At 38.6% G+C, this 27,053-nt stretch overlaps 1 protein-coding gene across 5 annotated transcripts in view; it reads right to left on the bottom strand.

The window, feature by feature from the left end:
- Positions 1-27,053, bottom strand: part of NEO1 (neogenin 1) — a 211,764-nt gene that overhangs the window by 143,028 nt on the left and 41,683 nt on the right. For all 5 annotated transcript variants that reach the window (XM_075505607.1, XM_075505604.1, XM_075505605.1 and 2 more), the window contains exon 2: positions 2,339-2,656. In XM_075505607.1, the coding sequence (XP_075361722.1) occupies positions 2,339-2,656 (318 nt within the window). The remainder of the gene's footprint in view (positions 1-2,338; positions 2,657-27,053) is intronic.

Here is a 27,053-nt window from a genome sequence, read left to right as displayed (position 1 = left end):
TTTTCTTTGCCCTAGCCTACATTACTCAGCAGAATTTGTCATTTTCAGGCAATGAAGTTATTTAATAAATAAGAAGCAGTTAAAACATGCAAGCTATACTTCATAATATTATCTTTTTAAGAGATCAGGTGCATCGGAGTACAATATTCACACACACCATACGAATTCAACATACCACTGCTCAATTAAGAAGGGAATTAGCTGCCTCCCACTGTTACCTTGAGGCCGAGGAGAGACTTACTATGCTAACTATCCCCACGCTTACCTCAGCCTGAAAGCTTCCAATTAAAAGAAGGAGGGGGGGGGGGGGAGAAATATTAAAAACCACTGATAAAACTGGGGGATCCAAATAAGGTCAAGAAAAGCAATATAGTTAAGCCAGAATTTAAATATTCCATCTCTTATTCCAAAGCCTTCAGCAACCAAAGCTACCCTTCCCCCCAACTAAAGGATTAAACTCTGTGTAATCTTGCACAGCTCTCGGCACTTAACTGAGTTAATAAATAGGTTTTCACGCACCTACATTTGACAAATCTTTTGGAGCAGCAGAACAACTTATGCACACTGCAGCCAGAGAATGCTGTTGTGCAGGTTCTAACAACAGGATGGCATAAGACAATGCAGAACATGCATCAAGAGCATTTCCTCTAGTTCTGAACAAAAAAGTTACCATTTTTATTGCACGGAATTGATGAATAATCTTCTAATACAGCCGTTAGGCCAACATGAGACAAAGGGGCAACTATTTGTGTGGTAAACATTAGTATTGGCTTGGGTTAGACTGTATTTGTTCACTTTTCTAGCAAAGATTTTTTGAAAACAAAACTCACCAGAATTGCATTGTTTTGTTTTGGGTTTTTTAATACTAAAAGGCTATTAAAGATTCCATCGTTTTAAAAACTATCAATTAAAATATTATCTTCTACATTAATACAGGAAAATTGAACTGGAAATTTTGAATTACCTTCATTTTTAACCCCATTAAGCTTACCTAATGATCATATAGACCAGAACAATAACAGAAGCAAGATGCTGAATGATCTCATGTTGCTTTCTGCAACAGAATTAATCATGACGGCAGCAATGTAAGAAGGTGGTAATTGCCCAAGATAAGTGTGTGAGAACTGCTTTTATAGTCCTCATTGCCAAACTTAGAAATGTATTTCTCATTCAGAGACTCTGCAAGTCACTCCTTTAAGGTATAAAACCCCAATTTTTTTTTTATTTCTGACATTTCTGATGTTTCACAACAATGCTACAAGCTAACTTAATCGAAACAATATCAGAATATAAATGACAGTAAGCAGCAGCTCCGGGAGATGCTGTAGCACTAGTCAGAAAGAATTCATTACCTCGAGACATTTATTAAGCAAAGGAAAAACTGAAAAAGGCTGACAAACATCATTAGAGAAGCAAAAGAAAATTGCTTCATAGGCTTCTTTCCTAGTTACGTTGCCTTAGTTTACCTTTTTTGTTGGTTTTTGAAGTCTCACTCTTACAAAGTAATTGTAAGTCTCTTCCAGCTATACTGTTTACAAAACACTTAGTGTGACACTCCTGATCCCCGAGATATAAGCAAATGACATTCTGAAAACAGATCACTTTCCCCAGTCATATACTTTATTTTCAGCTGTAAACTTCACCTACTTACTGCTTTCTACCCCCTAAATACAAGCTATTACCAAGTCATGTCTAAAGGTTACTCAAAACACCAAAAGGTGAGGTTATGACTTGGACTTCTTAATGTCTGTCAAGAAAGTTTTAAGCTTTTTATAGTTTGTTACTTTTCAAACTTCCTTGTTCACACACGTGATACTCAAGAAACAGAGAAATACAAAACCCCAGCACTCCTGCTTTCTCCACCACTCTTCCAGTTCTTTAGGGATTGTACACATCGCTAGCTTCTGGGAGCTTCCCAAATGTTTCATGACAGAGGACAGATAAGTTTCTCTGGCTGCTTATATATTGAGATTTATTTTTAAGGGTATTTATATATGAAGAAAGTAGAACCCTACTCTTTTTTTTCCCCTTTTAAGCTGTAGTAAATTTTCATTGTGATTACATGCACCTGACTTTTTTTTTTTTTTTTACTCCATTCATTTCAGTTTTCCTGATCTTCAGCATTTCCTGAAAAATACCCACACATTAAGCCACTTAGATAAATAGAATCTATGGCAACTTTAAGCTAGCAAAAAGTGATACAGTCCCAGCTTCACTGATAAGTGATTAAACTATCTTTTCCTTTCTTGGAAAGTGCCTTCCTCTTTTTGCAAGGGCAGAGCACACATCTACATTATCATGCTGTTAGTTATACTTAACAACAACAGAAGAGACTTACCTGCTACTGTGAGCTTTGCTGTTCTGCTGACAATGGTCCCCAGGCTTTCCACAGTTGCCACACATTGATAATATCCTTCATCAGGTTTATTATGCTTGGAATGCACCACACTGTTTATTAATAAAGATCCATCTGGTAGCAACTGGCGACGGTCATCTGACACCAAGTTTAGAAGAGTCCCATCTTTTCTCCATTCAATTTTTGGAGAAGTTTCACAATAAGCTGAACAGTTCATTATAACAGAAGCTCCGCGAACTGACAGAATGTCCACTGGCTCCACCAGAAAGTAAAAAGGAGTGAAGGTTCTCACAAGGGATCCTGTAAAACACAAATTGCATCACAGTTTTTGGGTTAGCCTTCCACATTTTTTAAACATAAAATGCATCCTCATTTCAAAATACTGTAATGTGCACAAGAGCTATCACTACTTGCAATATTGTCTCCCTGAACAAATTAGAAATAGCTTAGTCTACATGACAGTATTTTCTGCTTTGACTATTTACACCAATGGACTCTTAAATTCAAAGAAGTTTTCATCCCTGTAACATAGTCGTCTGCTCATATGGGAATCAATGTGGTTAATAGTCCTGAGCAATCCATTGCAGACAGAAGTCTCCCTCATCAAAACTTATGCAAACTAATAGATGTGCTCAAGTACCACATTTATAACACACAATACATACTCTTAAAGCTCCCCTTCAGCCTTTTGTGGTATGGCTGCCATACCACAGCAGTGCAGTAGTTTGTTTTGTATAACAAAGATTAAGAAACACTAAGAATAATTCAGCCCTCAAGAGAAAAACAGTCACCAATTCTGAGCTTAACTCATCATGCAAGTGCCATAAAACATTTTTTTACTTCTATTCTTGTTCAGGATAAACATGATTACTTTTCCATTTTAAGTATTCCCAAAAGACTTCTATAATTAACATCTACTTTCCATTAAGTAGTGAATTTTAATTACTGTATTTCTGGTGTATTTCGTCAAGCAGAAAGATTGTGCGTCAATATCACTTTGACTTGTCTTAACTTAATCATCCATAGAAAACAGAAAGAAGAAAAATACTTTCAGGGAAGAACAGTTTTCCAAATCAGCATGTTCAGTTGTAAGAAAACCGGGTCTGTGTTTTTAAAGCCAACCTTAGAAATAACATCAAGGCTCCCCACCTATACTCTGACAAACTCCACCTTTCCTCCACTTGGGGACTAGGAGTGGGATATGTGTACAAAACATCACCGCAATATAAATTACAATACTACTAGCTGTCTACCAGCAAACCAAAAACAAAAGCGCACAGACTAAAAGGTTAACAGGGCTTTTGAAGAGAGCCACTTCAACCCAGAGCTGCAACGATTCCTCCTATCTTTACATAAAGAAAGCAAGCTGCAAAAGGAAACACTTTAAAATGCCAGCTGAAAACAGCCAAACTTACAAGGTCTTTTTGCAAGGCCTAGAAAATAACTATTTTCCATAGACGCAACAGCTAAATGACAATCCTAATGAATAAAGCATATTTCACAAGCACTGTGTCTACTAACACACTCTCAGCATGAAGTGGCAGACTCAGACTACCCTTGTCGAAAAATTTTAACAATAACTTTTTGAAGTCACAGGCTGTTTAGAGACCACAAAGGAGATTCCGCCGGTAACACTTTTTTTTTTTTTTAAACAGTTCAAGTAGTTTCTATCATTAAGCTATCTGTTCGCATGTGCTCCAGAACAAACATGGGAAAAAAACAATTTGTCTTTAAAGCCTGTATATAGTCCTTAATGGGAGGGGGAGAGAAGTCTTGAACTTGAGGGGAGCGGGTGTTGTCTCCCAATTACATACAGTCTTTAAGATGAATGTTCAGACAATATAATAAAGCAGTGAAGAAAGACCTGTTCTCCATTGTACCACACAGGTAGATACTACATTATTTTTTATCTGACATTGGTGTAGCAAACCTACCCGTGAACCAGTTTACTTGATCTGGCAGTATGCAATACATCATACAGTAAGAATGTGTTTTTCCTTTTAAACACTTCTCCTAAGAATGTGAAGGCAATCCGTAACACTTGTGAAAGGCACTGTTAGAACAAAGGGTTAAAATGCATTCACGAATACAAAAAGAAGCTTCTACCACACACACTAAACCCTTCAGAAAAGGTAAAAAATATTCATCTCAACACTAACCTTTAATAGTAAGGTCGATAATGAAATGCTGAAGTATGTTAAGACCATCCTGAAGAATAACATGCATTTAATAACCAGATTTGTTTCATTAAGTCACAGGATAATTATGAAGCCTGTGTTTTCAGAAAAAGTACAAATATGAAGGAGACCTTTACTTGTAAAGAAAGTCTGTCCTGTAAGCATTTTAGCTTCTTCAATTGCATGTTGGTTTTTTGTTTTGGTTTGGTTTTTTGGTTTTGTTGGTTTCTTTGGTTGGTTGTTTGTTTTTTTTTTTTAAATCGGATTTACTTTCTAAAACAGCCTTAATTAACAAATTGATGATTCTCTCTATCACTGAATTGCACAGAAAGTCTCTCGTCTCCAAAGAGACACTTCAGCTTCCCTCTGGAGAGGGACTCAGCTTTCCTGCACAAAACCTATTGTCTTTGCTACTCAGAATTCACAGAAACTTGAAGATAAGGCAGAAGGAGTGGTGTGAAAGAAACAACAGATAAATTATGCTTTTGTAGGTTATATCATTCAAATATTCTTCTACCTTCAAGAATTCAAAGATGAAATAAGAAAATAAAGTATAGAAAGACTGAAGTTCCCCTTGTGACAGTAACAGCCTCAGACAAGACTGGAGACCTTTTATGTTGGTGTCCAAATCCTTGAGATTATTTCTTTCCCGAGGATATGAGGGAGAGAGGGAGAGAGGGAGGGAGAGAGGGAACCCACACACAACAAAAAAACCTCAGTGCAAATTACAATATTTCTAGGTGCTGCTTATGTTAGTTTGATCTGTGTAATCACACCCATGTGCAGATGTACTTGATTGTCCGTGTGCAGAGTACTGAGTTTCAGCTCTAATATACCAAATGGCAGAAAAACAAGTCATGAGCAACATGAAAATATTTTAACCTGTCTGTCAGTATAATCTCTTCCATCACTCCAGAAACCTAAAGGTCCTTTTTAAAATTAAAGATTCAGCTTTATTGTCCCTGGGTTTTCCAAGAAAGAATATTCTACCCAAGCTATCAACCTTTTTTCCCTCATTTACAAGTTTCTGTAAGTTTTGCCAATATAGATCCTACCAGATCTATAGACCAGACCCCTACCAGAAGAAATACAAACACTCTTGAGTTTTGTTTTTCTCTGCTCTTTTTCTCTGGCTTTTCAAATAAAACCTAGGAAACCCTTGAAAAGGTGAGGCTGGCTTCTTGTTTGCCTTGTGTGGCTTTGGTGCAGATTGGAGCAGATCAAATCCATTGATGGGATAGGATTGTTCTTATCCTGGAAGCAAGAAGGTGCCCAAGGAAGTAACATCGCAGAGTATAAAGCAGAGCATGTCAAGAGAGAGCTAAGAAGAAACAGCAGCACAGAAGGGATTAAGAGACTTTCAGAAGGAATGGGAAGCAGATTCTCAATGACGTTTCGGAGGTAACATAAAAAAAGCTCTTGCCAAGAGCCCTGTGAAGACACAGCACAGCCTGCTTCAACTCAGGATACTACCACACTCCTGCACAGAAAGTAGCGGATAAAAAAAAATAAAAGGCTTCATAAATAACTATGTCCCATCTTGAAGGAAGTTAAACTAGAATTGAGACCTTTCTAGTCTCAAAAAGGTTTTGCAATTTAGAGTTAGGGGCACTCTGGAGAAGTGCTGGTGGGCTGCATCCACACTCCAGCCAACTGAGTTCATACTCCATTTAAGCCTTGATTCAGCATGAAAAGGCTTCGTACATACAAGACCTTAATAAACTTCTATTTCTGTCAACAGAAGCCTTTTCTCCCACTCCATCAACCTATTGATTATTCAGTTAAATGATACCACATTATTAAAGACTGAATTGGTATATTTTGTGAGGGGAGTCCTTCCTCTTTGCACATACTTATCGGGGGGGGGGGGGGGGGGCTGTATGTACATAGATAGGTACCCATCGGCGGCTTGATTTGTATTAATATTGGCCCAAGAAACTTAAATAAAAGCAAGACAAGGCTATCTTCCTGCTCAGAAACAGGAACAGTTAAGTCTTTCTCATTCCCAACAGATTCCCCCCCCCTGCCCGGCCCCCCACATCTGCTCTTGAAGACCAGTGGTAGGGATGCAGCAATTCCTACAGGAGTTCAGTTCCACTGCTTCGCACTCACTATTATTAGGACTATCAAGCAGCATTGCTATGATTTAAGCCCATCTCTTTTTGTCACTGTGAGCATGGAGAACAGGCTGTTCATCTTTCCCAACAGTCTTCCACATATTGAAGGACTTAAATCCTTCTCTAGCCTTTTCTTTAGGCTATAGCATTTCTAGGTAGAAAACCTAGTACTAGGTAGATAGTAGGGCTCTGATAATTAACTCTGAATTCTGTCCAACCAGCCCACATTCTTCCTGAAGTGCTGTGCCCAAAATATGATGGAGATCCCCAGCAGAGACAAGATCAGTGTTAGATGCAGGTACAGTGTCATTTCATATGCTTTAGAGGCTCTACAACTCCCTTCCTCATCCCTCCCAACATAGAGGCAATAGGTTTTAGTGCAGAAGTGTAACACTACTGACTACATCGATCTGCAATCACTACTGTAATCCCTAGATCCTTTTCTCGGAAACAGCCGTGAGGCTTGTTCTTTTCCATTTAATGTTTGACTAGCTGACTACTCCTGCCTAACTGTATTAACTTTCACTTGGCTCCTCCAAATTCTTCCTCCTTCCAAAAAAGTTTACCAATTTTGAACACTAACCTTGTCCTCCCTCTTGCAGCTTTAAGTCATGTGAAAATTTAACAAAATTAGTTTACTCTGTCATCCAGGCTGTGAGTGAAAGATATCTAGTAGAATTTTACTCAGAATACACAAGTGCAAAAATCCCACACAAAGCAGCGTCTTTACTTCTTCTCTCAACCCTTATCCATCCCTTTTCCTAGCCATCCTATGTCAGTTAACAAAACCACGTTTCCCTATTTCTTTACAAGAGTGTAATGGCATGGTAGTGGTTGAGGAAAAAATATGGGAAGAAACTTTAACTACTAAGGAAATTACAATGGTCTGAAAAAATATTTCCTTGACAGTTCCATATCAATTAACCCTCCTACCCACATTACCTTCCAGAAGAAGTTAGGAAAAAAAAGTTTGTTCACTCACCCGTCCATTCTTCCAGGAACTGAAGGCAAGCCAACTGCTTTTATACATCCCTAGCTCCTCCTCTCCTCCCATTTAAAATATTTGGGGTTTTTCTAGTCCTCTTTGTACCTCATCTCTCCTCAAATTCTCAAAATTAACCAACAGTTCTGAAATTGTTTCAGCCAACATAAAACTCACACAGAACTGATTTGAAACTATTTAAGAATCAAGTACTTTTAGCCTGTCCTTTGCTAAGTCTAAGTGATCTCTTACCCTCTCAGTATTAGGACAAAGGACCATAAGCATGCAACTCTTCTCACTGAAAAAGGACCAAAGAAAGCACATTTTAGATATGACACCGAGTTCACAAAGTTAAGATGAATCTGCCTGAACCTCTCCTTATAGCATGCTTCCCCAAAGACCATGAAAAGGCTTTTAAAGTCAAAAGAAGGAAGTTTTAATACAACACTTACCAGCTACAGGAAATCTGAAAGCAGCTAGGTAAGACAGAAAGAGCTCATCAATCGCTCTTTCCAAATGCTGCATTTTCAAAGGGCCATATACCTCAGTGGAAAAAAGAAATCCAAGACTTCCTTTAGCCTTCTTTTTACTGCTACCATGCCTACAGAAGGATTTTTATTTTTTGTACGTTCTGCTAGCTGGATCACATTTTGTGCAGTGGTACATCTTTAACAAGGCTTCAGGTGAGGAAATGCCTAGAATAGTAAATGCAAAGTAGGTGCTCAAGTGGGAAGAAGCTTCCCTTCGATATTCAGATAATTTCTGAAAGACATGAGCATTCCAATATCAAACTTAAATCATTTAAATGTATGCTTTAACAACTGCCTGACATGAGCTTTTCAGAAATTACAACGTTCAGGAAAATAACTTAAGACAAAACCACTCTGATCTCAGTCCTACTTAGTACATATAAATTACCTCAGACGGGTGCATGGCAGTATGTGTCAGAAGATTTCCCTACTACCAGTGCTGTAGATTCAACTTTAATCCACTGGTTGCCACCAAAACTATTTGGTAGTGATGTACTCCTGACAACGACTGCCAACTGTATTCAAAGCAGAGGGCTTTAATACCAGATTTCACGTAACTATTGGAAGGAAACTGTGTTCCATTTTACAAGGACCAAATGCAATAACCAGCCAGAAAGAAAATGTGAAGCACAGGTATAATTTCAGAACCACTTTTTCCAAACAGAATGATAAGTGAAGGCAACCAAACACATCTTTCATCAAAAGTACCTGCCTTTAGATTAGCAGTACCCAAGGATTCAGTCATTGGAAGGGCTTTGATGAAGAACGATTACTTATTTTTACGTGTTGAGCAAAGATGTGTCAATTGGGGGGGATGATAACTTGTCCTTTTAAGTTAGACTCCGAAGCAATTTAAAAGTACATATATAACACCCTTGAAAATTGACATTTTAAATACAAGCATTTGACAAAATCATAATCAGACTGGCAGGAACTATTATAAAGCCCCTTTTTATACATTGCAAGTTAATGATAAAAGATCCAAGCACTCTTGCTGCAGGATTGAACTTTTAAAAGGCTTTTCACCAGAATTTAATTAACAGTCCCAACGGCCCTTGTAATCCTAAAAACAGTATGTCATGGCCTTCCTAACCTAGATCATTAAAAAAGCTGTCTTCAAGAATTAGCCAAACTATTTTAATTGAAGATGTTACAAACACTATTCTTTGCAAGCTGCCAGCAAGAGCTCACAATGAACTTGTTCTGTGGTTTTGTTAAAATATTCATTGCTAAGAATGCATTATCTATATAGATAAATTGCTACATGCGTTAATCTCCAAATAAAATATAAGTATTAGCAGGTTGGTAATTTTATTTCCTTGACAGCATTGGAAACATTGTGCACTGCCTAATAAGCAATATTTATATAAAAGATACTATAATATACCACAGCAGAACAAATGTTTAGGCAAAGAGAGATTTTATGCTTAATATTACATTTTTCCCTTATGGCATACTGACCACCTGACCAAATTAAAGTGCATATGATGTCAACCAACCATCAGCCAACCAAATATGTTTTAGGGTACTTTTTTTTTTTAAAGGCACATTAAAAGCCCCATCATATACATGGTGTTGGCAAGTTCACTCCTACTGAAAAACCAAGGCCAAGTTCTCTAAAGTGCATTCTCTAAACACCATTTCATTTCTTCCTTTGCAAAGACTATAAAACAAATTATGAGAAAAATATTGCACTTAAGCATCAAGAAAAAAAGGAAAAAGTGTAAGAGCTAACCCTGACTGCAGATGTACAATATAAATCCTGCTGGTACTTTAATAATTCCAGTTGTAGGCTGACAGTGGAACCTAGGAGAGCAAGCAATGTACCATTAGAAGATAAGTAATGCCATGTATAAATCTAGACTTTCCCAGACTTACTAGATTCCTTTCTCCTTCAACACAAGCAGATTTCCTCTTTTTATGATTTAATACACTGTAACAAAGATATTCATCAAAAAGAATAACTCATCTTTGCCCCAGCATCATTAAGCATTGTGGGCTAGCAATGATGTCTGAAGAATGACATGGTGCCTCAGATTCGCCCTGGCCTACAAGAGAAGGGGCTATGTTCTGAGATCCATAAGGGAGACACATCCTTTTCTTTGCAATATGGGGAAACAACCTGTACAGAACCCCTTTCCCCCTTTACTAAAAAGGGCTTATTCTGTGCTGCAGAAAGACAGGAAAAAAACTGCTTTTTCAAGCAAATTCTCCTGAAAGAGAACGGCATAAAGCCAGATGCTTTTGTCCTTCTCTTCTCTTTAGTTGTATCAATCCTGTGCGCAGGTGCCTTCTTACAATATGGGCCAAGCAGACAATACTGAGCGAATCTTAACAGCCTAGGATACCACCAGAAAACCTGTACCCTCAAGCATTCTCCTCAACAAAATTGTAAGTTTAGAGAAATTATTCTTTATGATCCATTGTGAGGAGCACCTATCAATACCAACAGGCCTACATGCAGGCTGTCATGAACACACAAATGGCACCTTCTAGTTATAAGGAACTCTGCTCTGCCTTTTTGCTCCCATGTTTTTCAAAAGGCATCCACCTAGAAATATGAAGCTGTGAAAAAGCGAAGTATTTTTGCATATTATTCTCTAATGGTTTAATGTTACTGAGTTGAGAAGGTTTTTGACTCCATGTACTAAAAAAGCTGAGATACTCATCATTATCATAGGAATTACTATAACATAGAAAGAAAGAAAGAATATGTTTCAAGACTTTGCTTCCAGTAATTTAGGAGTATCCTTCCCTTTCAGACAGCACAGTCAATAAACAAAGAACAAATTCAAACAAACAAACTACATTTTGCAACAATGCTTTTACAGCTCTGTCCATACTTCCAGTTACTTTTCACTTGTTAATAACAAATTGTTGTCGGCTTAATCTTAACTGACCTTTCCTGACAGACCTGAAGCACGAAATTATATTTAAAAAAACCAATTAGCCCATTAAAAAAAAAAAAAGTATGCAGAAACAGAATTAAGAAAAAAGTATCCAAACAGCGTACAGTGTGCCTGCAGTAAAACACTGAAACGTAAGCATCCATGCATTTACTCTAACCACTCGTTCTGTAAGTGATACCATCTCTTCATATATTATTAAATAATGGGAAGGAAAACAAGATAATGATCAACAGCAAAATCCAAACACAGATTGTTATCTCAAATACCAAGCATCTTAGGAGATGCATTTACATGTGGTGTTTAGTTGCATGGCCTTTCTAACACCTCTAGGGAGTTAGAAATTTTTACCTGAATTTTGAATGCATGGAAGCAACTTCCCTATTTACAGTGCTGCTGCTTTTAATTGTCCAAAGTTCTGTGATGATGGCTCCCTTAAACAGCCAGCTAACAAGCGCTGCCACGCTGAGTCACAATCCTCATGCCCCTCTACTGAGGGTCTTCAGTTCCATTAAGCTTGGAAAACTGAAGCAGAAAAGATAACACTAACTCCTCTTGCAGCAGTTTACCCTAAAGCATGACTCACTATAACCATTTCTCATGGTACACTTGTGCAACTTTTCCAGAAAGAAATCCCCACCAAGGAGATGTTTTCTCTCATCTGGTCCAGAGTTCCACTGTTAGACAGTTACCTTCTGACAAGGGTTTCTTTATCTGCCTTAAACCTATACTCAAACCTAGAAAACTGTCAACCAGCCATGCTTCAACAAGTTCTACTGGACTACTTATTCCGGTGTGCAAGGAAAAAGAATCCTTTACAACCATGAAGACCAAAAATGTTGATTTCTTTCAAGTTGCTTAAAAACAACCCTTAGGTTTTATAGAACTCACTTCTAGGAACTGAGTCCCACAAACCTCTCACCTTCTGCAAGGAACATCTTTTCAAAGGGATTTTGCTTTTATAATGAAAGGAAAAGCAAGTCAGATCATTTAATGCCATATATTCAAGTTAAGCCAATGAAAGAACTCCTCTGAATATCCTAACTGCAAAATTTCTTTTCACAACCATTTCAGAGGGAGAACTTAAAGGATTTTATCAACCTTTTCCTTTTTTGTGGAATCACCAAAGCCATTTCTCTCATTTCAGAAAACTATCTGTTTTCATTCAAATACCCAATCTGACACATCCCTTTAAGCTTGCATAGGATTTAAAAATGGTACTGTGTTTTACCTGATACAAAGGACAAAACATTCTCACCTACGATATCCCCTTTCTATTGCTATTAATGACAGAAATAAGCTAGAATGATAATAAGGTAAAACCTTTTTGACTTAAGCTCCAGGCACAGAAGTTACCTTAATCAAAATCTCGGGATTAGTTGTTCAATATATGATCTAACAGCAGAGCTAAGATGCTTTCAGAGTGATGACTGTCAGGTCATCAGGGTAGCAAGCACTACAAAAACCAATGTGCACTCTACCCCCTAACAAAGCCTTCATCCAATGCCAAACTTCTCTTTTCTCATCTGTCAAAATAAGCCAAAGCAATTACCTGTCATACAAAATTAACAGTATGCCAGATTTTTTTTCCCATTTGTCCTGGTTTCAGCTGAGATAAGAGTTAATTTTCTTTATAGTAGCTAGTATGGGGATATGTTTTGGATTTGTGCTGAAAACAGTGTTGGTAATACAGAGATGTTCTAGTTGTTGCTGCACTAGTCAAGGACTTTTCAGCTTCCTATGCTGTGACAGGTGCAGAAGAAGCTGGGAGGGGACACAGCCAAGATAGTTGATCCAAACTGACCAAAGGGATATTCCATACCATATGATGTCATGCTCAGCATATAAAGCTGGGGAAGAAGAAGGAAGGGAGGACATTCGGAGTGATGGCGTTTGTCTTCCCAAGTAACCGTTACGCATGATGGAGCCCTGCTTTCCTGGAGATGGCTGAACACCTGCCTGCCATGGGAAGTAGTGAATGAATTCCTTGGTTTGCTTCCCTTGCATGCACGGCTTTTGCTTTACCTATTAAACTGTTTTTATCTCAACCCTCAAGTTTTCTCACTTTTACTCTTCTGATTCTCTCCCCCAGCCCACCAGGGGGGAGTGAGCGAGCGGCTGCGTGGTGCTTACTTGCCAGCTGGGGCTAAACCACGACACCATTCCAGCCCATTTTTGAATGCTTTGCATGGGTCTTACCCCCCCTGCAATTTTCTTCCTCATACTTCAAGCAAAAAGATAAAATTAGTTTCTTTGCTTGTAACTTCATAGCCCTGGCTGAAACCCCATTACTGGAGCACCCAATTTACAGTTGTAAGCTCTGGTAGCTTTTATAGTAATCTGATTTCAGAGTGCTTATCATTTTCATATTCTTCCTGATCAAGTATGAAAAAGAAAAGAATGGCAAGCAATTTTTATTTATTTTTAATATTAGCAGTGCTTCCTTCGAAAAGCACATCAGTTACAGGGGACCAGAGTTCAATTTTTATTTTTTTTTTTTAATTCATCCAGTGACCATTTTCATTACTTTATCAAATTCATCTGAGAAAAGATATATCTAGCATTTCTACAAAAGATTACTAGAGGGCACTGTAAAGACACCTACAAAAGGAAGACAATTTCTTTCTGTTCATCATTGTGAACAATAGTACTTTGACTTTTCCACAGAAATAGCTACCATATGTTAGCTACTGACAATACTACATTTGTTATAGCAGGTGAAGAAGAATTTCCATTTTTTCTGGAGTAATGAATTCCCTTTCCTAGAGTTCCAGTCTTCTGGGCACTCAGGCATGTAATTTACCTCTTCAGATATGTGCAAGAGTAAAAACAAACAGTGGCTTTCAAAGGGTTAAAAAACAGAAAATCCATTTGTAAGAGTCAAAATACATACTGCATATAATGCAGGCAAGATACTAAACATCTAGCAAAAGGTTCTTCCATCTTATCATCCTTATACCCTGTTTGGGCTTTGGTCAAACCACCCAATGCTGACCCAGGGCTCCGGGTGCTCAGACTTGAGTAACTGGTTTGCCCAAACTCTCACCAGGGCTAGACAAGCGGTTTAGCTCCCTATGGAGATTCCCTGTTGGTTTGCAAATCAGGGAGCAGATTCCTTGCCTCAGTCTTCCCCCGCCCCCCCCCCCCCCCTCGACTGATACTTCAAAAATGGTTTAGAATATAAATACAGAAAAAAATCCCCACACATCACAAGAGAATTATTTGCTGAAACCAATTACTTAAATATTTTCCAAGTAGTAAACACACCATGGTATCCAAGAACTCTGCATGAAGGGTAAAGTAATAGTACTATTTCTCAGACGCCAACAAGGTTATGGGGCACTCAACAAAACATATTTGATGTAGCAAATTCATTTAAAGATGCACTTTAAGTGAGACAGGAGTTGCACTTCAGTGAACGATCTCCCTGCATGCTGTGGATTTCCTCCAGCCCACCTATTCAATTCACTGCTTCAGGGTGATTACAGAGAGTACAAAGGATGCTTGCAGAAGTGTGAAGGGCAAGGGGCAACGCTGTTATAAAGTCAGGGGTGCTCCAATTGCAGGCAACAGTCAAAAATGGCATACAGGAAGATGTATGAGGAGGAAAAGAACAAACCTGGTTTCTATGGGAAGCTTAAAGTGAAAAAAGGGTTGAACATTAAAAAAAAAAAAAGTAAGCAAGAACCAAAATGAAAGTTGCTGAACATCATTTCCAAATGTCTTTCTAAAGAGACCTCTGTCATGCTTCATGAAAGAAGAAAAAATTCTTAACAAATAGCTTTAATGCTAGATCAAGCAAAGACTATCTAAGAGGACCTGGAAACAGAAGAACGGACACATCAGATCAGAGCAAAATGAATCCTTTTAACTCAGTGTCTTGTCACAGCAGTCGAGAGCAGATGCTAGGGAGCGCCTAGAACAGAACATACAGCGAAACTTCCCCAAATTCAGCCTCTGAGCATCTTGCCACTTGTGATTGAGGGACTTCCACAGCCAGAAGTGGGTTTTGTTCTTTAGCTCAATAGCTCTTGGAGAAAAAGCACCAGCAACCCTCTGCAGGCACCTCTGAACTGCCGGGGGCTGGGGGGGAAGAAGTAAGGGGAGAGGGCAAAAGAATATGAGTTTCAGTATTCAATTTGAGGGTCCCTAATTTAGGGGACTAGTGCCAAAAGATTAAGCAAACCAGTTAATTCTGAACACTCAGCATAGCTAATTCTACAGCCTGTTTCACTCTTCTGGTTTCCTATGCTGGTAAAGCAACCACTGTCCAATTACACTATCGATTCACAATATATAAAAATATAATAACCTTAGCAATTTATAAATGAGGATTTTATTGATCTTTCGGGATACTAGTGAAAAAAGTGAGAACCATAGAAAGGTAAGGAAAAGATGCACATAAACACAACTATAAACATACTGCAATATTTTTAAGAATCACATTTTAAAACATATTTACACTAGTTTTTCTATCTCAAAGTTCAACATTTGTGGCAGAGTTAATTAGATGAGTAAATTAAGTTGCAATAAAACTGACCCTTCACAAATTTAAGTCATAACGCTACTCTTGTAAAAGCAAGCTGACAAACCATAGAGTTCAAAATAATGACTTTTTTAGCAGAAAGGTATATAGCAAGATGATAGACACATAATCAGTCACATGGAAAGGGACAGAGATGCAGCATGTGCCTTTGAGTGACATGGAAAACCACAGCCCATTCCAGCTACAGCACCGCCAAGATAAATAACACATCAGGGAACTGGAGGAAATACCAGATAACCAGCAGTATCACCCATTTGTTTGGATTTGCTATTGAGCATAAGGGTGTGCTGTATTTGTTGTTTGAGAAGCCCAAAATAAAAACTGTATAGTCTAAATATAAAAACCTTAAGAGATGCCCATCTGTTCCAGTTAGTGAAACACAAATCTCTGACATGGAGAGTCTCTCTGTTGACCGCTGCACAGCATCAGAGCATTCACACTAACCAAACGCTATGCAAAGCCTTCACTAGATTTCTCAATGTTTTTACTCCCCCCATCCATCCCTCTGTTTATTTTTAAATTGAGGGTTGACTGTTCAGGTTTGAAGACAGTGCTAGCATCGCAATAACTGAGGCAGACAAATGCCTTGGGGTAGAGCATTTGATGGTCAATGAGGAAAAGCTACTGTAATTAGAGTTAAATTCATTTCTCTAGCAAGAGAAAAAAAAAAAAAAAATCACACACACCACCATCTGAACTACAGAAAAATAAGCAAGGCACTTTACGCTAGACAAACAGAAGATTAGAAATTTGCCGAGTTTTGAGCCCTTGGGAAATATTTAAATCACAAGGTTCATTCTTCAAGTTGTCTTTCAATCAAATGGACAAAAGAGGCAAAAAGTATCTGGATTCTGTACCCCAGTAACATGCACCCACATCGAAGTGCACCCACTCGCAGATTGAAGCCAGTGGTCATAATCTGCATCAACAAATCACACAGGTGAGAAGAGCCTGCCACACATGAAACCAAAATACTATAATTGGCAAAGAAAATAGAGGAAAAGACAACTTTACTATTACAACCAGTGTCTCAACCGCACAGTAAGAAGCAGCAAAATTTTTAATACTTAATTTTTAAACTACTATCCTGCTCAGTAAGAGCACTGTACAGACAGACAAGACAACAGGAATATGTATTAAACAGCCATACCATCCCCTTGTACAGATATTTTGTTATGTATGCAGTTGTGTGGTACCACTGCACCATCTCACAAATGTGAATCTTCTGACAATACCATCTTTGGCAAAAATCTTTTAAAGTTGAACATTTATAGCCATAATAATAGTAGCAACCATCTAGAAGTCTGCATAAACTACCTTGGTGAATTTTAAGCGACAAATCATTAAGTCATGTACTCCATGCCTTTCATTATTTTTTATTTATATTTACATATACACACCCCCCCTCATACATATAAACTTTATATATATATATATATATGCACACCTTGTATATAAATGATATATACACACCTATAGTCATATATGCCTACCACTGTCCTCTATAACAACTGATTATTTTCAAACTTCAATTATTTTTCAAGACAAGCATTTGAAAATTATAAAAACCATCAAAACCACCAACCATCAAACACATCTTATTAGTACCATTGATGAATTACCCATATAAAAAATATAATATAGCTTACAAAAACAGAATGTTACTGAACCAGATTTCAGGAAAACTTAGCAGATCCAGAACTGGTACAAAATGAAGATATATTTGCAGATGCAGAAATCAAAATCTGATATCCAGATCGGCTCAAGAGGATAACTAGTCACAAATGAACAACATTTTAACCATGGCCAAGAGTAAGTGAAGAGACACTCAACTATGTCACAGACTGGTGCCCACCAGGAAAACAGTTTAAGTAGTAACTCAAACACATGTCACAGTTACAACTCCTTCAAGTTACTGGTGGGGTTTTTTGGTTGGGGTTTTTTTTGTTGTTGTTTTTGTTGGGGTTTTTTTCCCTCCACTCTGAGCAGTGGATAAAACTCTTCATTTCTGTCACCTCAACAATACACCAGTTTTATAAGTTTCAAACATTTCTTTTAATCTTCTCAACTGTGAGTTCTGCACATTGATCCTGGAAACATTTAATGCCTTTATACAATTTGGTTAGGTCAAGATCAATAACGGTTAGAGAACATCATTGTGTCTGAAAACCGGAATAAGGCTTTGGCTGGCCTAGCACTCCCTTCCCAATAGGGAATATCTATCTTCAACAAAATTGTTCTACAGCAAACTTGAGTCATGGCTTTGCACCAGTGACTCTGGACTACATTCATGCATTAAACAAGCTGTCCCAGGAACAGCTCAGCCACCTCAGAAGCTTCGTCATTATAAATTAACCTTGCTCCATACTCCAAGCCAAAACATGACAAATATTTGCAAATCTTACTGATCCTTTATCGTGAAATGCACAAACATGATCAGGAATTAAAAAAAAAAAATCCCCAAGTCTTCTTTACTGCACCTTAATTATTTCAAGTGCACTGGACATACACAGAGCAGAGCAAATAATTATATTTTTGTTTATTTCTTTTTTATATATGAAATCAAACAGCAATACTTCAGGAAGGCAACTGCAGACAATTAACAACATATTTGTATTCAAAACAGATCTATGAAAAAAAAAAAAATCTAATTGCACTAAGCCTTTATTATAACTTTGCAGTCGTGTTATTTTACCCAGTTGACATTTTTCCATAACAGATTCCTACTAAGCTGTTAGTGAGCTCTTTACAAGCCAAGAAAAGCTGAAAGAAAAATAGCTAAATGCCTCAATTTACCTCCCGATTCTTGAGGTCTCCTTTTTCAAAAGTGGAGTAGGGGATATATGGTTATCTCCACTTCTCTACTAGGGCAAGGGGAGAAGGAGAGCACCAGGGTTAACATGAACATTCCTGCACCTTCCTGGAAAGCAGTGGAGCTGCACATCTAACTTGAACTGAGAATATAAGCCACGGGACATTAATGGAGCATGTCTAACTGCCATTGCTTTCCCTATTTGATCTCAGTTGAAAGTACAGTAAAATGAGCTGAAAGACCAGTTTTAAAAGCCTTACACAGATTCTTGTCTCTTCTGAAAGTGTATTAATGAAACTGCTTCCTGTTTCATTTTCTAAAAGACAAAAGCCTTCATCTAGCTTGTTTATTCACTTAACATCCTAAATTCCCATGAAGCACTGTAGCTTTGATTGACACAGTTTGTGTCACAATAAAATAAAAAGCATAACTGTAGCTTTGCAAATATATTAGCAAAAATATTTGCAAGTATTAGCTTTGCAAATGTTATACACATGGGCAGGGAAGAAAGATTAATCTGTTCATTTATAATACAGATTATTCCATCAAAGTGGAAAAGCAAACATGTTTAAAAAGAACTTACATAAGAGTAGAAATACAAATATTGCATATATTAACTAAATTATCATATAGATATGGGTATTACCTAAATTACTAAGTTAGTCAAAAATACTTAAGAAAAGCAAATTCATCGGTCATCATTAGAAGAAATTTGCTTATATCCCTTTTATTCTCATTTCCCTGAGAATTGTGAAAGTTCTTCTCCTCTCACTCAATATGTAAAACCTCCTAAACAATAATTTGACTAAAGAGTGCAAGACAGGCTTAGCGCACAACTTGTCCTTAGATTCAGCTGAGAGATGTCTCCCTTCAGTTATATTCATTCTGCCCACTAGAAAAAGGCCAAAAAAAGAAAAGCCAGCACAGGTCACCTGTCATTATAGATGCTACAGACTACTTGGGAGGATCAGGCTGTTCAAACAGCTGACAGTTTGCTTCCAAGGTTTCAATTTGGGTTGTTGTCGCTTGTCCTCCTGCTATGCACCACTGCGAGAAGCCTGGCTCCATCTCCTCAATAACCTCTTTATAGGTACCGGCAGGCTGCTATGAGGTCCATCCCCCCACCTCGAGACCTCTTCAGGCCAAACCAACCTCTCCTAAGGCACATGCTTCAGCTCCCAGACAGGCTGGTTGAGGGCCAAACAAGCTTGCTCCAATTTAATAAAGTCTTTGACATGGACACATTGGGGAGCCCAAAACTGGATGCAGCCTACTGAGTATCAAGCTCACTTCCTTCAACCTGCTGGCCCTGCTCTGACTCATCCTGCTTGTGCTATGAACTGGCACGCACAGACCGTGTTCGATAGTCTGACAGCTACCTGGTGGGCTATTCTAAAGGTTCCAGTTCAAGATTTTTCTCTGCTTAATACGAAGCAGAATTTTTCAGCTCAAATAATATCAAAACAGGACACAGATCTGAACTCTGCATATCACATTGGAGGACAGTACTCAATTCACACAACTTCATTTTTCAGTTGTTAAACAAATAGACAGACCTGATGAAATACTAATTTGACTAATTATGGCAACGGAACCCCAGAACGAACTAACAACTCCACAGAAACAGAGCAATACCTGTTTCCAGCACTGACAACTGCACAAGTTTCAGACATCTAACAGATGGCTCAAAAAACCTGTGCAGACTGTGTTGATATCAGCCTTTGCTTTGGCTCTACCTCCTGAGTTTTTATGATGCAAAAGCTTACCTGACTAGGGAGAGCTGAAGTGTGAGCTACTGAACAGAACTTCTGAGTAAAGACAGGACACACAGTACTTAACATTTCTTCCAATTCATAGACTGTAACCAAATTTAAAGTGTTCTTGCAAGAGAAACGTTTACCTTCATATGACAAAAAGCTCTTCAACCGCTTGGACAGTGAAATCAAACTACCTGGCAACTTACTGCCCGACATAAAATTTCAGCTGATAATACTTCACAAAACATAATTTGGATACAGTTCTGAGCTTCCTTTCACAAGTCGCAGCTGAAGTAGTTGCATGTCCCAGAATGACAGAATAATCTAGGTTGGAAGGGACCTCTGGAGGTCATCTAGCCTAGACACCTGCTCCAAGCAGGGCTATTTAGATCAGGTTGCTCAGGGATCTGGCCAGCCAAGCTTTAAGCTTCTCCAAGGATATGCAACAACAGAAGACAAGCAAGAAAGAAGTGTACAAGCATCCAAAGCAGGAAAGCATGGCGAGACATACGTCCCCAAACTGGCTTTCCATTATTTCATTTCTGACATATCACAACAGGGAGCTATGGTTATGTATCTTCAAATTAAAAGCACAGAAATCACAGGAAGCAGCACATAAAGCCACAACAACGGCAATATTAGGAAAGATCTTTTCTGAGGAATCCAGCAATAAAAGCTACACAAAGTGCCCGATCCATCTGTTACCATAGTTAGAAACAAGGAGGACATGATACACCAACACGCTCTGAAAATCACACCTTCTAGGTATTCAGACTGGCAAAAGGAAGGACAGATCTGATTCTCAGCAGAAAAGCACTCAAAACTGCACCTGCCATTCATCCCACAAATAGGATTTTGCAAAACCTATCCAAAAAAAGCAACACATTCTTGGAGGAACCATGAGGCTGTAACACAACCTCACCTAATCTGAACACAATCGCTTGACTGTTGAGCTTGCTGACATTGTAATTATGGTTTTGCTTATGCTACCAACGATGTTAAGTGCATTGTTTGAACACTAAGGACAGAGCACACGAGTCCAATGACCAAGCAACTCAGCGAGGGATTGAACCTTGACACAGAACTGTTAACTACCATAACATCCTTCAGCATCACCGAACACCTCTTCACATCAGTTCTTGACTCCAGCTAAGCTCCAAACTGCAGAAGTTGATCCATTCATCTGCAGTGGAAACTGGTTCAGATGTTTGTGACTGCATTTCTATCAGCTCCACTGCACTTACCATAGCCAAAGCACAGAGTAAGCTGTCACCACCTGCTAGCTGCAGGTCTGTAAGGACAATGTGCTACAACTTCTCAGATGTGACTGCTCCCTCCAAGGTTAGCAGTGATTATCACCACCACCATGAGCAAGAAGCACAAGGATCTAACACACACTTCAACTGCAGTCTTTTTTTCATTCCCTTTCAACTACAGCCTACTATACATTGCCAAGCCTAGTCTTCTCCTCTGTTTTACGTCTCTAGCTAGCATTAAGGTAAGGTTTTTGGCATATCCTTCACATTTGCATCATGGTTGATGCCTGCTGCAACAAGCTTTCTATTTTAAATAATACATGTTGATAGAACTGCATTAAAATATAAAGCAATTTACAGAAATAAGTTGGCTCAAGCATCGCAGCATAAAACAAGTTCCGAAAGATGTTAACAGCAAAGCTTTTCCCAGATTCTTTAAGAATTTCTGCCGTATTTTGTCCCATTGACCAAAATACTACCTCTAAGATAAAACCACAAACATTTTCAGCTGAAGGTCAGATCTGCTCTGCCTAGGCATCCACCACTGACCACCATCAGACACCATTATAAAGCTAAAAATTCCTTTGGTCTCATTTTCCTTGTCCATTCTGAGGTTTTATGTAAATAGCCTGTACAGGCTTCTCCTGAGAAACTTTCCTAACTCAAATACACCTTAATCACAGTACAATCAGATAATTAGACTACAGTCTCTGGTAAGTCTACCATCAACACTTAGAAGCTATGTTTAAGGGGAAAAAAAAGGCTTTATTTCAATCAATTTACAGCACATGATGACTATCACAAATGGGAAACTATATTTTCTGGCAGAGTAATTTACACTTTTTAAACAAAAAATTCCAAGAAAAAAGTTGTCTAATAATGTGTGGTGGTTTTCTTAGTTTATTTTGGTTGGGTTTTGTTTGTTTTAAGAACTATAACCAGAAAGTGGAACTACTGAACCACCTCTTTTCAGTTATAAGAGGGATGAAATACAGCTTTTCCAAGGGAGCCAAGCACTCATGTCACTTTTAACCATGAAAAAGTCCCTGACAAGAGCATGTAAAATCATTGTATCAGCTCCGTAACAGAAACATCCACTGCTACAGATATGATCATAAGAGGAAGTGGCCAAACTGAAGTCAGGAACTGGTCAAAAGACAAGGGATCTATGAGGTTATGCACTTTAAGAAAAGCACCATTCTGCATATGCAAATATGTTGTAAAACATTAATAGGCTCACTTTATTTTTATATATATATAACCCATTAAGTTTCTGTAAAACATTGTTTATCTTAGAGTTTCTGGCTTTGAATCGCCCAATAACATGCATTACACAGGTCCTCCTTCACTTACTGCACTGTTATCTTACTTGCACATAAGAGGGGATATAAATCACAAAATATTAAGTAAAGTAAGATGCTTTGCCCTTATTTCATCAGGGTTTCTTTGCAGCAGAGATTTCTTACAGCCAATATTAAAAGGTTCTTTGCCTGCTGAAGTCTTAGAATACATAGCTTGCATGTATTAAAAGTGGCTTTCATCTTTGTAAACATGAAGTAAAAGAGGGAGGGGCAAGTTATTCATGTTTTTATGCTTAACAGTTTCAGTTCTAACAGCATGTACAGTTCTAACAAGCAGTACATCCAGCCACAGCAATCCATGCAAGGCTTCCTCCGGGCTTCGGTTGAGGATGACGGAAAATTTGGGGGATGAGCGGACTGTTAAATATTTGGCACAAGAGTCTGTGCTAGTAACAAAAGCCTACAAGAGTGCCCAGTGCAACACAGCTGCTGGGAGGAACCACAAGGGCAGGCAGATGGGCTAGTGCTCAGCAAGCCACAGGCTAAAGTGTGTCAGGAATCTTGTGAAATAAGACACTATATAACAATATCTAATCTGAGCGCCCAGAGCTAGGTCACCTTCATTTTACCATCCACACACAATACAGACATCCCAAATACAAGCATATAAAAATCTTCTTGTACTGAGTTATATATACACCGAGTTATTTTCACATATTCTTACATATGAAAATATACATGTCAGCAGAGCCATACAAATGTACGTATGGAATGATTTCTAAAGCAAAAATTACTCTAGAACTATCAATGGGACAGATAAATCCACAGTTTTTGATGAAGCATACAATAGATCATTTACAACTTAATCGATAATTGCATTAGATCTACCCCAGAATTCAAATTCATTTTATTGCTAAAGCGGTCTCAGTGCTCTTCATAAATACATTCAGTGAAGCAGGTGGTGTGCTGGCCAAAGGCATCTCTTACACAAGGTATCACTTCTTGCATATTTTCAGTCCCATGCACTTTGGGGAAATGAACTTGGGCTTCATCTCACCAGTTAACTGTTTACATATACAGAAAAAAGGTAATCCTGGATACTACTGCTACCTATTGTAAATTGGTAATTTAGGTGAACTATTTTTACCAGAATATATTTCAGAGAGATCTCCTTGGGAACTATAATTATCTAGACATTTTAGAAAATCTGGGGCTACACTGCAGGACCACATGATGGAAAGAGACCAAAAAACATAAAAGGAGACTGTCTAATGAGAGCTCTGTCTGGAAGAGGGGAGTGAAAAAAGCAAGGCAAAGCAAGGTCTCACAACCACAAAGCACAACAAAAACGAAGGGGTAATGATGATACTGGAAAGACAACATCTTTTGGTGAGCAGTTAGTGTTGTTTGCACAGATCAGAGTCAATTTTTCAACAAGAAATGCGTGTATAAAACCAAACACACAAACAAACTAGAAAACCCCAGTTAATCTGAAGGTTTATCACTTGACTGGGACTCCAGGTAAGCATAATGGCTGGGAAACCTGCAGTGCCACTTCCCAGGTCTGCAGTACAAAGCACTTGCTGTCACAAGTTCATTCTAGCAGCAGTTCGTTCTGTACCAGAAACAAATGCCTAAAGGGCTGGTGACTGAAAACCACCTCACCAAACCAAAAGCGTATCAGACAAGTTTGCATCCAAACAGCAAGCTGATGGGAACATTACAAGAGAGTTCATTAACTTTGCTTAACTTGCTTTTAGTTCATAGGGGAAAAAATTAGTATTAACATGGCCAAAACTTATTATTAGACCAAGGTGCCTGTGATATCTCATCGATTAAATTAAATATCATTAATTTTGAATGCAACTCATAGATCATTCTCTAAATGCTATGCCAAAAGTATAACTGAGTCTTCATTAAGTGATCAGATGGGAAATGGAAGCTCTTTCCCCACTATACAATTCAAGGTTAAACTGCAGCTCACCAAGGATCGTTAAGAACTGCCACAGATCCTCACCTTCAGTAACCACACACACACAAAATAAAAAAGGGTCTGTATTTTATTCAGTCTAGACTCCCCCTTTACCACCCAGCGCCTCCTTTCTTTCAAGGTTACTGGTAAGCTGAATGAGATAGGTGGAGCTACTAAATAAAAGACAGATTTTTTTTCAGTGTAGTCAAATGGGCTAAAGAAAAAGGAAATTATTTCAAGCTACAATTAGAGTATACTACCAGCCTTCACAACACTATTTCAAAGTTTAAATTTAATTAAATTCAAAATAAAACAAGCTGCATTTTCAGCCACCTGCTTGCCATTTCATCTTCATGATATCAGTGTCAGGACAAAAAAAAAATTCCTAGCCTTACCTTAACAACCAAGAACCACAGCTATATTTGGTCACTCTTCCGTTATTTGTGTGTGGCGTTGGAACAAATCTACTTTCTAGTATTTCATAGCCAATAACTAGACTGACAAAGAACAGTAGGTAATTTAATACATAAAAGACAACGCTGGTTTAACATTTTGAGGAAGAGGTTTAGATGTCCGATTCAGCTTTTTGGACATTTGGGACAAGAGAGTAAAACAGCAAAGCAGAAGAGGCACTGGAGTCTATCACTGCAAAGCGGGTACGCTACTACTTGCAAAGTAAATCTTGAAGATAACTCTGTTTACAGTCATGATCTAAAGTTAATTTTTCTAACATACAAATCGAAAAAGCCCTCAGTTAATGCCAGGTAACAGAGCAAGATTACCAGGTGATGCAAGAGGTCAGACAGGAATACAGGCAGGACCCCAGCTGGCAGAGGGATGCTGCTGGTTGCCTGCCGCAAAGATCCAAGTGCAAGGACTGGGGCAATTGGAAGAAGAGCAACTGGACACAGCACTCTGGGTTTTGTAAAGGCTTTTAAAAATTAATTCAGTGCTTTGGTTGAAGGAGATCACTGCTCTGGGGCACAGACAAGCAATCACTTAAACATGGCCATTCCTGTTGGTTCATGGCATGCTTTTTTATTTTATTTAAACATTAAGTTCAAGAAACAAACACCTGTCCTTCAAAATCTCTAGAACTCCACCCATGCTTACAAATTGCATCTTTGTCTTCATAGCTACACTGTCTCCTTGGTTCAATCTTTTTAAGTATGACCTCGGATTTTTGCACCTGTTCCAAACTGTGTTCCCCTTTGCGTTACACTACAGGAGAAGGAATATTAATGAAATCCAAGTCATAAATGTTTTCCTCATCACTCCTAAACTGTACATTAAGATTCAGCTTTCATCATCCTGTCCTGCAATTATGTCTCTAGATCACACTTAGACCATTTTTTGAACATAACTTGTTTCAGCCATACATACATCTTTTCTATGAAAAATATTTTGTAGTGGGGGTATTTTGAGTCTCCCCAAATCACTGATCCATTATTGATCTAAGATGAAAATACACTATCAATTTTTCACTGAACTACTGATCAAGCTAGGTCAACCCTAGCGAGATATCCAGAGTACTAGAAATCCCCAAGTAAACAGCTGGAATGAGCTATGGTATTTCCAATCACACATAAGGAAAGGAATTTAGAAAATAATATTTAAACAGCTTGTTGGACTGCAGACTACTTGTAGGAGGGCTTCAGCAGATCATGTACTGATTACAGGGAAAGAATGTGATTCCCGTTTGCAGGGGTGGGGGGTGGGGGGGGAAGACTTTTTGAAAACTGTTTCTAGAAAAGCCAGCAACTTCCCCTAGCTTCTGCAGACACACAGCCTTTTTTGCTCATGTACATGTACCTGTGATACTTTCCATTCTGATACACTCACCAAAAAAGTTAGTACACTAGGGCTGACTGATGAAATCTAGATTTTTAAACAGCTCCATTCAAAAGACATACGATCTTTTTCTTAAGTAATCACTACGGCTTATTGTCCCACAATTTCTTTTGTCTTAATTCCGAGTACTCTAGCAAAACCGCTTGCAAGACATGAAAGCAAGACGGCAAGATTAACACAAGATTTCCAGCACGCTGCACCACCCAGCCTATTCACAGTTCACAAAGTATGAAGCATTGTTTTTCCATTTTTTGCCGGTACCCAGAGGCCAAAGAAATCTCTTTACTTGGAAGCCTTCTAATGACAAGGTCGGGTTTCCCGGGAGCAGTCCCACACCCTCCGCCCAACCAGCCCTGCACCAGCAGCCACCAGCCGCTGGCCACAAAGCCCGAAGCCCGGAGCCCGGCAGGGCGGGGGGGATGGGGCGCCCTGGGAATCCCGTCCTGCCGTTTCCATGGCTACACCAGTTGAGCAGGGAGCCTTTTGCAAT

Source organism: Mycteria americana, chromosome 6 (assembly GCF_035582795.1).
Source record: "Mycteria americana isolate JAX WOST 10 ecotype Jacksonville Zoo and Gardens chromosome 6, USCA_MyAme_1.0, whole genome shotgun sequence".
Lineage (NCBI taxonomy): Eukaryota > Metazoa > Chordata > Aves > Ciconiiformes > Ciconiidae > Mycteria > Mycteria americana.
This window is presented reverse-complemented; position numbering and strand designations above follow the sequence as displayed.